Source organism: Rhinolophus hipposideros (assembly GCF_964194185.1).
Source record: "Rhinolophus hipposideros genome assembly, chromosome: 4".
Lineage (NCBI taxonomy): Eukaryota > Metazoa > Chordata > Mammalia > Chiroptera > Rhinolophidae > Rhinolophus > Rhinolophus hipposideros.
Window position 1 is genome coordinate 34,088,859 of NC_138050.1, and position 17,263 is coordinate 34,106,121.

The window sequence follows — 17,263 nt, forward strand, 5'->3', positions numbered from 1 at the left end:
AAATAGTTTAGACATCAAAGTAGCTTGAAAGCTATCTAAATAGTGTACTAAACAATTTGATATCATGGATTTTTACACTTTAAAAGAAAACTTTTTAAAAGAACTTTAATCCTTGTTAGTCACATTTATTTGCAAAGCTTTGATACTCTAATTATAAAGAATTCTGGACTATTTATTGAAGTAAACACAATTACCTTCAAATTTTTCACTAATCCAAAGATGAATTCCCAACAATTTTTTAAGTTTTAGAGGTTTTTTTAATTGCTTAATCACTTTTGCATCCATAAAAATAACATTTAAGAAGAATACTTAGAAAAACTGAGCTGAGGGAGGTGGGTGGGGACTACTATCAAATATAAAGAAAGGAAAGATGAAAAAATGGAAATAAAAATACTTAGGGATAGGAACATGCCAAGAGAATGTTGCATGGAAAGGAAATACAAAAAAGAAGTTAGGACTATAATCCACAATTCCAATACATATTTTCATCTGAACTTCTTCACTCACTTTCAGCAAGCACATTTTTATTTTACAGATTAAAAAGAAACAAAAAACTTGGATCCAAATATATTCAGAATATACATTATAGTTAAAAATTACTTCAAATAATATTCCATTTTTGTTCATGTGAAAAGTAAGGAATTATAAGCCCAGAGGAGATGAACAGTGAATTTATCCAATATCACAGTTAGGGGAAGTCAGAATTCTAGATTCAGTGGTTTTCACACCGGTCTACCCCAAAATTATTCACTTAGTTCTAAATACAGAAGTCTAACATACAAGTCTCTGAAGTCTGGTTTGGGAGACAAAACTAGCCCATATGAAATAACTGGAAATGATGAAAATAATAGCAAAAAAGGGTAGATGGTATAAAATAAGCTTATAAATCCTTTAAAAGCTAAGATGAAGTGTAGGGGAGAAGATGAGAATGGAAAAATAATGAAGGCCTGAGTATTTGTGGAAGGCTTCTTTTTAAAAATTATGTAAAATATCATCAAGTTTTATAAAATATTCCACAAAATGGACTCTGCCCTTGGAGGCTCTCAAGAATATTAATCATTTCCTATTAAACTGTAAATCACAAGATTACTTTAAACTCTGAATCTCAGTTAAGACCTCAACCTTTTTTCCTCCTCTTCTAACAGAATACATTTTGAAAAGATGTTAAGGAGGGAATGAAGATGGTGTGGGGAGAAAAGATTCTGCATAGCAGACAAAGAATAAAGTCAGATGGTGGGAATTAGGAATTTTTTTAAAGAAATTAAAATCATTTTGTGAACGGAGTATTGACAGAACTACCCTTGGATGGCCCTAAGAATCATAAGATTAAAGAGACTCAAACTAGAATAAACTCCATGAAGCAAGTTTAAGAGAGAATAGTACTCATTTACAAGGATATTATCCGAAGAAACTTAAGAGGAAAGAGGTTTTTAAAAGTAAATATAATGCTTTAGGGGAAAAAAGTAAAATTGGCAGATACTATGCTGTAGTAATTGTCAACTCTTAAATTGTTTGTCACTATTCAGAAGACTTAAAGAGAAGAACAATTAGTTCCAAAGGATATCTACTTGTGCTTCACATTCACTTTCTCTTCTCCAATGCTAGTGGTTTTAAAAATAATCAGCTACTTTTTTATTTACTTTTCTATTGAATTGGGTACTTGATGGTAACATCACCAGAGATTATTTCCAACCATATCCTCAAACTCTTGTGAGAGTCAGAAAAAACAAAAAAGCCAAAATACCTACAGGTTAAGTTTTGTCATTTTTAAACAGACACAAAAATATAAAATATGTACCGTGTTTCCCCAAAAATAAGACCTAGCCGGAGAACTAACTCTAATGCGTCTTGTGGAGCAAAAATTAATGTAAGACCCGGTCTTATATATTAACATATATAAGACCGGGTCTTATTTTATTATAAATTATAGTAAAATATAGTAAAATTTTACTTATAGTAAAATAAGACCCGGTCTTATATTAATTTTTGTTCCAAAAGACGCATTAGAGCTGATTCTCTGGCTAGGTCTTATTTTCGGGGACACACGGTACACAATAGAAAAGAAAGACTAATCATAGGCAATAAGCTAGTAATAAAACATGAAATTAGTCCTATCTATACTCGATTATTAAAATAGTACTTTATTCTTGCCAAATGGATATGAACCCCTTTACAAATGCTATTTTTTTATTCAAACTGTTTAAGTGAAAGTACACAAATAGTTGTCTTTAAACCTTTCCTAAGTGCCTTTAAGCAATCATGAAAAATTTAAAAAAAAGAACCTTTACAGCAAACATTCGAGGGAAAAAAATAGCAAAGATATTAGCAAACAAGTCACTGGATAATTAAGCATTATCTTAAAAAAAAAATTGTAAGGGTTTCCAACGGGATCAAAACCATAAACCAACACTAAAAATATTTCATTCTTACAAAGACAGGAATGCTAATAACTTGCTCTAACTAATGACTACAGGAAATAAGACAAAACTTAAAAGTATCATCTTAATCCATGAACACAAATATCAGAAACAAAAGGCAATTAATGGTCCAGGCAAATATTTTGCTATATTTTGTGTTGTGAGTTCTCAGTAGTAAAAAAAGAAAATGGATTTTAGCACAAAAAAACTTTTAAAAAGCAAAATGGATTAAGTTTCAAGTCCTTTGTTCACGCAAATAAAAACAGCTGCCAAATATAATCTATGGAGAAGACTATAAAACAGAAAAGAATAAAAACACTAAAGCACAGCATTTTACTATAGCAAATTACAGTATAATTAAGCATGTTACCAATTTACATATTTAAGAGAGTAATAGCAACAACAGAAAAGCAAATTAAGAAAAAAGAAATATGAACAAAAGAGTTGCTCATTTAGAGACTTCCCAAGTTAATATTGTGAAGTATACCTTTGAGGGAAATCCACGTTTTCGGCTATATTTCCTATTAGGCCTCAGTTCCCTGTCATTCTGAGGAGGTCTGTCAACTTTCCCTTTTGGACTTGTAGTAACGTCAATGTCTGAAACCTGTTCTTGTGAAGCTGAATTCCCTAGTTTGTCCTCAATGCACGGCCGAATTCTCAGACTAAAAGATGCCTCCTTTATTAAATAGTGTAGCATATTAATTTCTTAACACAAACTCCTGTTTAACATACAAGCCAGCCTTATAAATACAAAAAATTTACCAATCCATCTTTTAAAAAATCAATCCACCCTCCCCCAAGTGGCAATAAACTTAATTAAGACTTTTAAATTTCTGTGCACTAGACTACTGCTTATTGTAATTAAGTATCTTATGCTGGGCAATTCCCAAGCTATACAACAACTGCTGAAGCATATTTTAACATTTATGCTATTAATCAACTTTCATAATATCATGATTTTGTTATAAGAAATTATCTTCACAGTAAACACTATATGTGCTAGTACATAAATTATAATAATCAACTATACCATTCCCCACCCCACCCCACCCCAATAGCATTCCTTTACCCAAACACCCCCAACCCTTCAATTTCTGCAAGAATGAAATGTGAGGAAGAAATTATTCCCAGCATTATTGTAAATAGAAAAAGAAATTTCCCCACAGTAGAATTCATTCTTCAGTAACTGTTTGGATCAGCCCTGAGTATCTACTGGTGAAAATAATGTAGAGGAAAAAAAATTCAAATTTCCTCTTTAAATTAGGAAGGGCAGGAAAGAGAAAGGAGGCAGATAAACTACTCAGGTCAATTCTAAAAGGAAACAAACTCTCCAATTCCTAATGCTGAATGGTATTTGGAACATATCTCAAAAACCAAAGATAGACATACGTCGTCGTTATCCTTTCAGAAGAAAAGTCATTATTGGTAACAGGTTTTCAAGTTTACAAATGCATGGTTATAGGTGTATCTGTTATGCATAAAATAAAAATGCTTAAAAGCAAACTCGTTTCAAAGCACACTAATTTCTATAAACTAAGTTTATTTCACAAATCTTTCTTCAAAAATAAATTCCTGATTATTTTTTTGAGAGACGTATTTTAGTAAATTTCATTTTGCAGAGTCAGAAATTATAGTATTTTTTTCGCTGCGAATGAATCACAATGGAAATGCTATCTTGCCCCGTTTTCATCTCCTCTTTTCAGTCATCTGATTTATTCCAGTTTTAGGCTAGCCTGAGAAATAAAAAATCCTAATAGCTTTAAAATGACTCCTCAATGACCAATGAACTTAGAGCCTTTTCCAACGGACAATACGCTAAGCAATGATATTCCCTACTTATAGCTCTTACATCCACGATGAATGTGAACTTTCCCCATGTTCCTCCAAATGAATAAAGCTGTGCTTCATGAAACAAACTAGAAAAACCATGTCTTCAGTCTGTAAGCTGAAGACAGGAAATTACTAGATTTTAAAATCAACTATTAAAACTATCTTTAATGGTAATAAATAAAACTTTTAACTTCCATGTTTAAAAAGAATACATTCAGCATTAATAATTTGAGGGTTTCTTCCCCAAAATACATTTTGCATTAAGGAATGCTGATAAAAATATCATCTTGAAAAATGGAGGAAAAGTTTAAGTCTTCATTTCTAGCACTTTAATTACCAAAAAGCCGCTTACCGTGGTATCTGAAGCCTCAGACTGCACATCTATGTTTAGCGATGTGCTCTCAGCTACAGAACCAGATCCCACAGCTGAATCTATAGTCCGAACATCCTCCTCCTCATTTTCTCTAGCCTGAAATATTTTAGTGGTATAAATCATACAACTATTAAAAAGGGCAATAAAATGTTATAATGGATGACACGATTTTCTGAAAATATATCAATTCCTCTGAAGTGGCATCAGAATGTCATCAGTACATACACACTGACATGCTACAAAAATAACTTAATACATTATTTAAAAGGTCTAAAACTTACAAGGATTTTTTGGAGAAATTTCATATATGACTTTTCTTGTTCTTTAAGGTGGTCTATAAGATGAGTAAGGCGCTCAACATTCGCAGATCTTTCATTTTTCTCTACAAGATCTTCCCGCATGGAACTAGCTTTAGTAATATAGTCACGAATTTGAACCAGCCTGCTTACAATCTGCAGGGGGAAATATTTTTAAAAAAGAACATAAAAGTAAACAGTATGTAAAATTTAGCATAACTCATTCAACAGCAACAATTTTATCGATTTTAAATTTCAGATGTAACAAAAGATACTTCTAATTCTTGTGTGAATTCATACATGCAAAAGATCTTTATCAAATTTAGAATTTAACCAAAGCATAACTGCCAATAGTAACAGCTCCAACTACTATTAATTTTAAAATTTCAAAATTAGTTTTAATCTATATTACCTAAAAAATTTTATTTATAGGGCTGCATACCAAACTAATTGTTTTCTAATGTTTATATTTATAAATTTCTAGTATGCTTTTGAAAGCACTTTTAAAAGAATTATGTCATCATTTTAAAAAATTCTTACAACAATCTATTAATCCCATTGTTCCCAAATCCCCTTTACTAATAATGGTCAATATAGCATTTGGCAGATAAATAGAAGCCTTGATTTACCTGAATATCCCATTTATTTCTATAGTCACTTTGGGTAAAAAGAAATTTGCATTATTTTGAATAAATGTGATAGATTAATGATGAGTGTCAGGGAAGTACTTTAATTCTACCTAACTAAAATTCCTATGTACATAACATAATTTAATTTTTTTTATGTTAATGTTTATACTTTGAGGTTTGTGAAAGCAAAGAGTAAAAGAAGCAAATTTTATCACCTGGCTGCTCTCCATTGCAGGTTCTCCTCTCCCATCTTCTTCAGAGACTTGACAGTTTTGCAAAAGGTCATTACTTAAAGCAGAAGCAAACAACTCTTTACATTGTGCTGATCCAATCATCTCTCTCTTCTGAGGACTCGTAGCAGCATCTTTGCTCTTGTTAGTATTAATCTGCATAGGCAAAAAGTTGAAGGGCTTTCGGTTCTCACTAAGCTGACGTTTGTTGTTAGCAGCTGTTGCTCTACCTTGAGAATCACTTCCAATGCTTCTCTATATATAAAAAAGAAATCAAATCCATAAACATTAATCTTCCAACAATTTTAAAAAAAAATATTCCACTGTACTTAGTTTCACCATCACATACTGATTCGGGAGGTGTGCATATACAGCTTGTAGTAAGATTTGAAACAGCTTCAGATGTACAAAATTCTATTAAAATACCAAAATTTGATTAGTACTTCCGATTTCTAATTTTATCACACAATTCAATGGATGAATATGAGCAAGATTAGTCTAAATGAAGTACTAGGACTATGAACCATATTTATAACTCATAGTGCTATTCTTCCTGGTCCACAGAATTTTATATAGGCTTTAGACCCAATGAATCAATGTTAATTAACATGAACATCAGCATAACGATGTGTCTTTAAGAAGCACTATCTGAAAAAGTACTTAGCTCAGTGCCTGGCATACATTAAGTGTTCAACAATTAGTAAATAGATGACAAATGATATATGATCATTATCTTCACCATACCAGACTTGATCTACCTTTATGCATATTTGGAAACCTGTTTATCTTTGTAAAGTATAGATGTGATAGTAAATTATCTGTTACAAGTTCATTATCATTTCTAGTTGCTCTTAGTTCTAAACTTTATTTCAGTGATTACAAATAAGAACTGTAGTTTCACTCTAAACTTGAGGTTATCCAGAACATTCCACTATGAACCAATACTAAATATTCTAAACTGGATCTTCCCTTTTCCTTAATAGCATTCTTATTCAGTACTACCATGCAAAATTTAGTTTCATAATGAAATTGTTTGAGTTAGTCAGATCCTATAGTAATAAAGTCCAGAAAGACTTGTCCTTAGCAAGTTTAGAAATAAGACTCTGTTGCCCTTCAAAGAACAGTGCCATAACCACTGATTAAAATTCTTTTCATATGCACAGAAACCAAGAAAAGGAAATGAACAGCTCAGTATTTTATTCTTAAGACAAATGATTTAATCCATTTCAAAACTTCCCCCAGTTATGACTTGATTTTTAAAATAATTCACAAACCTGATCTAAGTCACTGAAGTTTATCCGCTGTTTAAGTTTCTCTAATTCGGCTTGCTCTGGAACAGACATCTGAGTCATATATCTACTATGTGGAAACGTATGTGGAGTCTTTGTCCTTCGCCTTCCGACTCCTGGTGATGACTCCGGAGAAATATCATTTGTTACTCTCTTATCACTTTCTACACCAAACTTTTTCTTATTCTTTTCTGATGATCTATTTGCCTTCTTCTGTTGGCCACCCCAATCCTTTAAAAAAGTAAAGGCAAGAGTTACTATGTCCTCTATCAAACCAGGAAAATAGGTTGGTATGCTGAAAAAAAAAGGTGGTCAGTCTTAAAAATGACAAAACACTGTTCACATAAACACACAGTCCGAGGGACAATTATTTGCTTCTACTAACCAATTTCCCATTATGTCTAGCCTAAATTTCTTGGATTGTTCTTCAAAAAATAGATTACTTTCCTTTTCATAGATCATTAACAAATGTAAACCCCCAAATTCCAACCCTAGAGAGTCTATTTTCAAAGCATTTTTAGAAATGGTTCTTTACTACTTATAATTAAATAATGAAATGAATTATAGATACCTTTACTGACCTCCTTTAAAGTCACTGTGTATGATAAGAAGAAAACAGACCTATAATCAACTCGAGTTCTAAAGTAATGTTTTCTGAAAAAATGCTCCACTGTGTGACCCTAGGCAATTAACTTCCCAGTCTCAGTTTCTTAATCTCTAAAATAGTGTCACCTTTAAAACACAATTAAAAATAGCATACTTAAAAACACAGTGCCTAGTATATGGTAAGCACATATATAACTTATTATTTTTTATAGGCAACAATGCATTATATAAGATCTATAAAAAATACGTGTTTGTCTAAAATACATTTTTATGTACTTAGTTATATCCACTTAATCTAACACATTCAACAACAAAAAGCCTATAAATTCCGACCAAATAATTTTTTTAGCTTTTGCTAGTAAAACCTTTGGGATATCCTCCTCATTTACAAAACTTCCTTCTCTGCAAACTGTCCCTCTACCCCAACCCATGTGTGGGTGTTCCTGCCAATCTCTTGTTCTACCTACCCAACCCCTCCTGGCCACAGCTGACTGAAAAAGGGACGCACAGCTAACTGAAATTGGGATAATCACACTTTAAAATTTCTAATTGTAGCTAAGAGATTACTAGTCAGCATATAATTGCAGCCCTAACTGACAACCTTAGAATGAAAAGGCAGCTACAGTAAAGCATGTGGACAAGAGAGAAAGCTGGTCTGTGAAGAAAAAGTTGTGTTAAGCAGAGGCATTCAGAAACAGAGTGAGGATAGCAAAAATTAATTCTTGACAATCTTCTAGTTCTTTTTTCCAATCCTTTCCTAAAACCCAGCTTTATTCCTTTTAATTGTTTTCCATAAAACATCTTTACATCCTTATTTTAAAAAACTTCCTTTTTGGATTAAGCTAACTCAAGTGATATCTGCTACCTGCAAACAAAAATATCTTCAACTAATATCTTGCGTCAGTTAATATCTTGGCCAGCAAGTAAAAATGTGTTTGCTTTACAAAGAATTTCGGTGAGTTCGATTAGGCTAAGTAAGGGAAAGTTGTGTTTTGATACTACTAGTCAACAACACACTATCAATAGGATGTCATACCATATTGTTGAGTCGGTCATCAACACTCTCATTGCTCCAGTTTGGTAAATCCTGGTCATTCACACCTTCTTCAAAAGGACCTCCTCCTGTGGCCATATTGGCTTTAACAATTAACTTTCTGTAAAACAAGTGAAAACTAACCTTTTTAACATGTGAAAACAAACTTTAATTTTTAAACCATTCCATGAAGCTTAGCAACATAAAGGAATCTCAGAAAAGTTGATTTTATAAAATAAAAAGAGGCACTGTCAACCACTCATCACAAACAAACTGATTTAGCAGTTGAAGGCGTATGATCATTAACGTGAGTTAAACAGCTGGAGTGACGGTGAGGGGAAGGAAAACCCAGAATATACACTAAGTGGACTGGCCTGCAAGCTTTAAGATTATTTTATTTAATTTATTCAATACAGTCCTAAACGGTAACAAGGTAAGAAAAAGTTATTAATAGCTAGAACCAAAAGTGCTCTTAGAAAAGAACCTAAAGACCCCTACTCCCCAAAGACCTGGGCATTCGTTTTGTGTCAGAGATTCAGAAGGCAAAACTGCTCTGCATGAAACATGGAGAAAGGTTTGGTTTTACTAGGAAGTAAAGTAATGGTAAGTAAGATGAGAAGAAGGCAGGAAGAAAGAAGTAGGACTAAGTGCAAAGACTGTGGCTAAAAACACTTTAAAAATATTAGTGCCTACTACCCTATTTTAAATTGTATTGTGGAGATTTTGTGAAAATCAAGGAAGGTAGTAATGAATTTCATACCTGGGTCAGAGAGATGAGAAACAGAAGCAGCAATGGTAGAAGCAGAGGTTCAGAAGCAGAGATGATCATGAGAAACTAAGATCTCTACATATTTGGTGGAAGATTTTGGATTTCCATTGGGTGTGGAACTGCACAGGTCAGAGGACTGAGTGAAAGAAGAGATGGTGAGATAACTTTATCATTCAAGGGAAGGGAAGGCCATTAGACATCAAGGTTGTAATAGATTTCTCATTTTACAAACAGTAACACTAACATTCAAAGGAGTTACCAAGTTCCCCCAAACAAAAAACCTAGCCAGACAATCAGATCTAATGCATCTTTTGGAGCAAAAATTAATATAAGACCCGCTCTTATTTTACTGTAAGACCCGGTCTTATATTAAGCAAAAGACACATTAGAGCTGATTGTCTGGCTAGGTCTATGTTCGGGGAAACATGGTAGATAACTTTGCCAAGGTCATTCAGCTAAAAATGTCAAAGGAATACAAATCCCAGGTGCTTGGATTCTAAGATCCTACTTTATGCTATTCACGAGAGCACAGTATTAAAAGGGTTACCATCCATAACAAAGTAGTATTAATCAAATGGATGTCTATTAGAATAATATATTAAAGACGAAGTAGCAGGTTAAATTTTATCATCTCAAAATAAATGATGTGATAAAATTCAACACTTCAAATTTGGAAAAGAAAAAAATCTTAAAAAGTACAATACATTGACACTTCCTTACAGTTGTATGTATTTTATACAGTTTGTTTTTTTCAAGGAATATATATTACTTTAATAAATTTCTACAGAGTTGAAAGAAGTATTGCTTTAAACCAGTAATTTCAAAATAAGACATGAAGGACATCCCTATTACAATAAAGACCAAAACAAGAATGCCATTTATTAGTTACTTAGCTCTGTTTTGAAAGTTCTAAACAGAAAAATATGAAAGAAACATTTATATTGAAAAGAGAAAAGGTGGCACTCTTTAAGAAGATGCATTTAAAAACCTAGAGAACTTCAAAACGCCACCAATAGCCTCTTAAAAAATATGCCAGGGGAAAATAATCACTTATAATACTGATTAAAAAAAAATAAAGCTTCTAGGAATTAACATAATTTTGCCCTACGTGAAGCACTATTAAACTCTAAAAAAAAAACACAACAGAATTTCAATAAGTCAAAAACAAAACTACCTTCCTGGTGGGAAGACAAATATAAACATACCATTTTTTCTAAATATAGGCTTAATGAACCCACTGGGATTCTTCTTGGAATTTGACAAAGCAAGTCAGAATAAACAAGCCAGAAAAATATTTTAATATCTGAAAAATAAAAGCAAGAGTAGCAACAATAGAGGTTGGGAGAGTAAGATATTCAACCACATTGAGTGGCTACATAGCCAAATTAGTACCAGCCCCCAGAAAAAAATCCTCAAATATACTCAATTAGAAAAAAAATGAGAAAAATCAATTTTTTCTAACATCTACATATTGGTATTTACTATATGTATATATATGCCAAGCCCCATGCTAAATATTTTATGTGCATTTTATCAATTAATCTTTACAATTTTATGATGCAGGATTACTTAATTAATGGGACAATTTGCTAATAATTTTGAAAAAGATTCAGAGCTTTACCAGCCTTTCTTTAACTGGGATGCTTCATTTCAAACATAGAACACAGAAAAATGATTTGAATGACTGTTTTTTTCAATTCTTCCAAGGATAGTACATACCCAGTACCATCCCAGACAAACAAGAGGAATTAATTCACAATAAACAATGGATACCTTAGAGCATTAAGAGTTTAATTCTCTCCAATTGAAAAAGGCTGCCTTAATACCGTAACACCAAGATAGTAAGTAGATAAAAAATAGATAAATAACATTTTAAAAGTCAAACAACAGACAAATAAGAAAACAGAATGGCCTTTAAAAAGAGAGATTTTACTAATTTGGAAAGCAGAAATAAAAAGAAAAAAGCTCAATAGATTTTAGTCACATAAAAGTGAATCCTAAGTATGCTGAGAATAAACAGTAAATGATAAACTGGGGAAATAAACCGTAAAAGAAATGTATACAGTTATTATCTTTACTACATGAAGAATTTGTTAAAAATTAATAACACAAACAAAAATCACTAAAAAAAAAAAAAAAAAAAAGAAAACCAAAAAAAATAAGTATGATTGGGCAATTTACAAAGAAATCAGTAAACATAAAATGATAAAAATATTAAAATAAGGGACTATTAAATTTACTCAGTATTACCTAATACTAATGACAGCAAAGGGAAACCAGAATTCTGTCACTATGGTGAGAATTTAAACTCATATAACCTTTCTGAAATGCATTTTGGCGATACTGTATCAAGAATTAAAATTGAGTTTTGACCCAGTAGCTAGTCTAAAAAAACAATCTTAAATATGGAGGGGGCACTATAATGAAGGAAATTGTTTATTTTGCTGTAATTTTGGTCCACTGCAAACAAACTAAATATCAAACGATAGCCTGAATGCTATTAGACAAGAATACCCTTCAAAATACATAATTATGAAGGCTGAACAATATTGCCTGTGTTTATATCATATCGTATAAAAGAGGAAAAAAGCAATGCAAAATTGCACACAGATTTTAAGAAAATGCGCATATACTAAAATGCTTGCATGAAAGAAATTGTCAGTTACAGGACTAAGAATATGATTTTTCCTCTTTCCTTTGTCTTTATCAATTTTCAGCAATACATTATTTTTTATACTGGAAATATACTTAAGAACTTGACAAAATAATTGATACCCATAGAGAAGTATGTCCAGTGAACTGAAATGACCCGTTTAAATAACTCAACATTTTGCAACTAGGAGCTCAAAAAATACATTTGCAGTAGAGGTGATACTGTATTTAAAAGTACTAACAGCAAACTGTCTAAAACTGTAAATTAAAATGGAAATTAAAGTTATTTAAGTAAAAACTCTTACGTATCAACTTTTTCTCCAAATAGAGATTGCTATACTTTCTATCAGTAGAGTAATAAAGCAAGTTTACTTAAGATAAACATTAAAAATATATTTGGAGAAATGTTTTATATCTATCTTTATATTATGATAAATTCCCCCTAAAATGAAGAGCTGTTTCTAAGGATCTATTTATAGGCTAATGACTGAACACTATTAAAATAAGTTCCTAAAACAATTTAAATACATTAAAATTAATTTGGGGAAAATAGATAAAAATATTTTCTAAATCGTTTTAGAAAGACTATTTACTAAGCAAAGTCTCTTAGTTTACAAAATAAACAACTTCATCTACTGCTATATTGTGATTGACATACGAAGTCTCATAAACAATTAGAATATTTAATAACAATGATGCCAAATGTGTTTAAAAGGCACATCCATATATAAATAAAATTATTAGTATGAAGCTAAATAACTGCATGTGGATCAATACTCATTATGTTAACATTCAGATTATTTCTCTAAGAGAGTAACTATCTCCCCATGTAACAGTTAAAAAATAAAGGCAAGTCATTTCTCTCTTCTTCATGCCAACATCTCTAACCACCTCAAAGTCACCATTAAAAATATAGTATTTCTACCTTCTCAATTTTATTATGTAACATACTAATATAAACTATCCAGAGCATGAGAAACATGATTAGCTTTAGACAGGCAGAAAAACATTTCTTCACAGAAACAAAGAGAGAAAGGGAAAAAGGAATTGGATAAGGCTGGTTAGCAGATTTTGTGGTTGGAAGTTCAGGGAGTTCCTAAGTGATATGAAGTAGAAAGAATTATTCTTTAAATGTGAGAAGGTGAGATGGCAGTGTCTGAAAGATTTGAGAAAAGTAGGAAACAGAGAATGATGGGAGCATTAAGGACCCAGGTAAGAGCAGAGAACATTCACTGATGTCACTAATCTGCAGTGTGAATTTTTTTCCCCCCAGCAGTTCTCATCAGCCTTGATATAAACACTCCATTGAATCCATCCAAGGTTGGGATTTTTCCAGGCAAGTTTAACAGACAGACAATGAGACTGAAAAGGTGAAACCATTGGAATACAATTGGTGGTGCAAGTGATGGATGATGGTATGGGGATAAAAGGAAAATTCTACTTTAAAAAAGCACTTCTAGGCATCCTCTGACCTACTAAACTATGTTGAAAATATTATTTATAAGTTTCATTTAGCTATTTATGACAGCCTTATTTGGCTCTCTTATCTTGCAAAGATACAAAATGCAAAAATACAATTTATAAGCTACTTTCAGTGAGTAATCTTTTTGAAGCAAATCCTGTTGCAGTATTCACTACAGCAAAGTGTCATATACTGGGGGTGCCAAAAAAATGTATACACATGACTTGTAGTCATCTTTTGTTATCGGTATGTATTACAATTTTAATAGTTTCTTTCCTTTCTTAAAATATATATGCATTTTTGGGTACCCTCTGTATATCTAGGAAGCAGAATATCACAGCATAATTGTCATGAAAATGCCTATGACTAAGGTTTACTTTTGGTTTTGGTTTTTTCTTGTGCTGTTTTATTAGATTGGAAAAAAGCTCTTGAGATTGTCCCACCAGCAAAATATGTAAGTGGGAAAGGGAATGGATGGTGCCACAAGTATGATCAAAATAAGTAAACCTGAATTCTGATTATAAAATGAATCTGCATTCAAGTTACCATCTTTAGTTTATAAGCTGATAGATTTTTAACTGCGGAAAGATTCCCAAGTCACTCTGAACACGCTTAACGATTTGGAATGGACTCTGACATTTCTTGGTTTCCGTTTTCAGATAATTTCAGAGTAAAATCCTGATCAGTTACAGGGGCAATATTTAGTTTGCTGACCAGCTTCGTTTCTTGTCAACTATAAAGTTTCAGTTGCAGTGGTGAGTCGAAGGTGCAGCTTAACTATGAAACGAGATATGCATGAGGGGTGAGAGGAAACTGGGGCCTCTTCACCCCTTACTTTCCTGTATTTATTTCACGAGGCGCCTCAGCCCCGTGTCCCACCGCCCGTAGACATCCCTCCAGCAAGAACAAAGGTTTACTTTTAAAGTAAGAACACAAAGAAGAAATTCAAAGATATTAAGTAATCAAGAAAAAAGATTATTTTCCTAAAATCTTTCAAGTTCAGATATTATTTCTTAAATGCACTAAATTATTCATAATCGTCTCTTATCAATTGACCACTGTAAATCAAGGTTTTAGAAATATTCATCCCAATAAAATAATGTATTAAGTACAGGTTTTTTTTTCCAAAATATTTACTTAAAGTCAGAAATACCCAAATTTGGCATTTTATGTATCTGTACAAATTTTCTAAAGGTTGCATAATTTGGGGTATTTCTTTCACAAATCATAAAAAGGAAATACTGCGTACAGTTTTGAAAATCTCAATACAGTGACAATAATAAGCACTTTTAATGGAAACTGAGGAAAACAAAATGCACTAAGTATTTGGTATTACATACATTCTCCATCTGTTCCCAAACATTCCTATTTCTTTGGCTTCAATAAAATTCCAATTCCTCTGAAAGCACTATTTCCTTGGAAATAATTTATAAAAAAAATGCTACTATTTCTAATCTCCCAGATTCATGGGGAAAGGCTACCATCTGCAGACCTTTTTTATTTAGCTAATGCTTAATTTTCCTCTTTTGAACAAATTAGCCATCAAAAATATCACTCCCCCTATCTTGGGCACCATTTCCCACTCTCTTCCCCAAGAAAATCTTGCAATTTTGATAACCACTAGCTCATAGTTTCACTCTCCACTTCATTCCCTGCTTGCATGACCTGAACATCTGCAATGATTTTTCTAAGACTCTGGCCTCAATTCCAATGTCCATCTTATCTTCTCTATTCCAATACTGTTTTCACTCTGAAGTGGTAATTTGTTACCACTGAACTTCTAAAGATCCTGAACTTCTCAAGATCCTGAACTTCTGAAGTCCCTCTTTCTGATGATAAATTCTTGCATTCTATCTCTCGTTTTCTCATTCCTGCTGAACCTGCACTCAACCCTGTCATTTCTCTCTCCAGGAATCCACCCAAGTAAGCCATACCAAAAATACCTTGTTAGCATCCCTGACTTCCTTTACCTATTTGCCCATTCTGCCAAATCAATCCTGGAGAAAGCCCACTGTGGGCTTTCTCTGCTTCTCCTCTCACACTGTCAAGCAGTGGGGAAAAGTTATAAAGTGGTACTGCCTGTGTCCACCATAAGGTATACTAAGCTATACTGTACACACATGCGTGCGGACGCACAAACACACGAACATTTTCAAAATGTAAGCTTACTCCACGAGTTAAGACATCTGGTCTATTTTGCTCACTGCCGTATCTCCAGTACGTTAAGTAGCATATGGAGGCACTCAATTAAATTTGTAAGATGAATGTATTGCTATGTATCCCTTGTTGGCTTATTAAATTCCCTAGCGTGGTAATTCCAAACGCTTCATATTTCTTTCCAAGTCTCAAATACACTTGCCTCCTTCACAAATAGCCAAATCCCCTACCGAGAAAACCAAGGTCTTCTAATGTGAGTTGACTCAATAGCCCTGTTTTTATTTCATCTTATCCACCTTCCCTAATGCGTTAAAAGGAAAATTAGTTTATATCTGATTCTACAATTCTTTTACCAGATTCCTACCATATACTCTCGTGTTAAAAACTCTAATACACACACTAATATTTGACCTTTCCCAAGTTCAATTTTTCTTGTCCTACTTTGTTACAGTCTTCCAATTGAAAAAGAAAATACTACTGAAAATAATAAGTTACAAATCTGTCAGTCCTTATTTTCTCATGAGGGTCAGTTTATTTCATAAGAGAGCTAAAGAGCTGTCTGATTTCCTCGAAAGAAAGAACATACTAAAAAAATTTTTTAAATGGGCTGTCCTAAAATTTTAGCAGAATTAAATTCAGACTGTCTGAGATTTTCTTCAAAGAACATTTCGAAAACTCTTTTAACAAAAATTTCTTCTAATCCCCATCCTTTAGTCATTTAACATCTAAGTTGTTTTTAGCAAACTTCAGTTTCCCTCAATGAATTTATACTGACTTTTTTCTTCTGGTCAGAGAATATCTTTACCTAACTGGCATTTGATAATCGGTATGCATAGAAACTAATGTTTAAAGTAATTTTATAAAGCTAAAAGAAAAAACAAAACTTCAGTCAGTAGTATATGTAACAACCTGAAGAAGTAAAATTTGTGAATAAAAAATAGGAACAGCCAATTAATAGAAAAGTTGTAAAAGATAACTTTAAGATGAAACGATTTGGCTATCCAAACAGCTGTTATATGACAAATTTGAACTCAAATGGACTGAAAAAATTCTATGAAGACAAAAACATTTCAAAAGATATTACATAAACTATTCTAGTATTTTATAATTAGGAATGGCATGGCTCCTTTCTAACAAAAGTATGAAGTCAGACTAAAGTGGCATGCCAAAAAGCAGGGCAAACAGGGCAGCAAACCCAGATGGTCTGTTTACTAAGTAGAGAGGGCCTCAACCAGGCACTGGTATTTTGACAGAATTCTCCATCCTAAAGTATTCTTCTACTTTGATAGGAAGGACGATACATATATAAAGACGTCAAATTACCTGTTAGAAACTAGTTTTTGCAGCTCAGAAACACCTCTTTTCCTGCTTCACACTTCAAAGCTGCTGCCTGCTTTTGATTAAAAAAAAAAAAAAAAAACTTCAGTAAATTATTTACACTTGAAGTATAGAATAACAAATACTACGTTTATAACCTAAAATATGTTTAGGAAACCAAAGGAAAGAAAAAAATCCAGTAT

The 17,263-nt window shown here is 32.4% G+C and overlaps 1 protein-coding gene across 41 annotated transcripts in view; it reads right to left on the minus strand.

Moving 5' to 3' along the window:
• Positions 1-17,263, minus strand: part of PCM1 (pericentriolar material 1) — an 80,712-nt gene that overhangs the window by 61,597 nt on the left and 1,852 nt on the right. For 7 of the 41 annotated variants that reach the window (XM_081047166.1, XM_081047133.1, XM_081047132.1 and 4 more), the window contains exons 2-9: positions 17,067-17,136; positions 9,464-9,608; positions 8,707-8,824; positions 7,050-7,295; positions 5,761-6,030; positions 4,902-5,072; positions 4,600-4,716; positions 2,905-3,093 (exon numbers count right to left, since the gene is read on the minus strand). In XM_081047166.1, coding sequence (XP_080903292.1) covers positions 2,905-3,093; positions 4,600-4,716; positions 4,902-5,072; positions 5,761-6,030; positions 7,050-7,295; positions 8,707-8,802 — 1,089 coding nt within the window. In that variant the 5' untranslated portion in view covers positions 8,803-8,824; positions 9,464-9,608; positions 17,067-17,136. Of the gene's footprint in view, positions 1-2,904; positions 3,094-4,599; positions 4,717-4,901; positions 5,073-5,760; positions 6,031-7,049; positions 7,296-8,706; positions 8,825-9,463; positions 9,609-10,677; positions 10,776-17,066; positions 17,137-17,263 lie in introns of all 41 variants that reach the window. The other 34 variants (XM_081047160.1, XM_081047158.1, XM_081047155.1 and 31 more) reach the window with 12 other exon arrangements.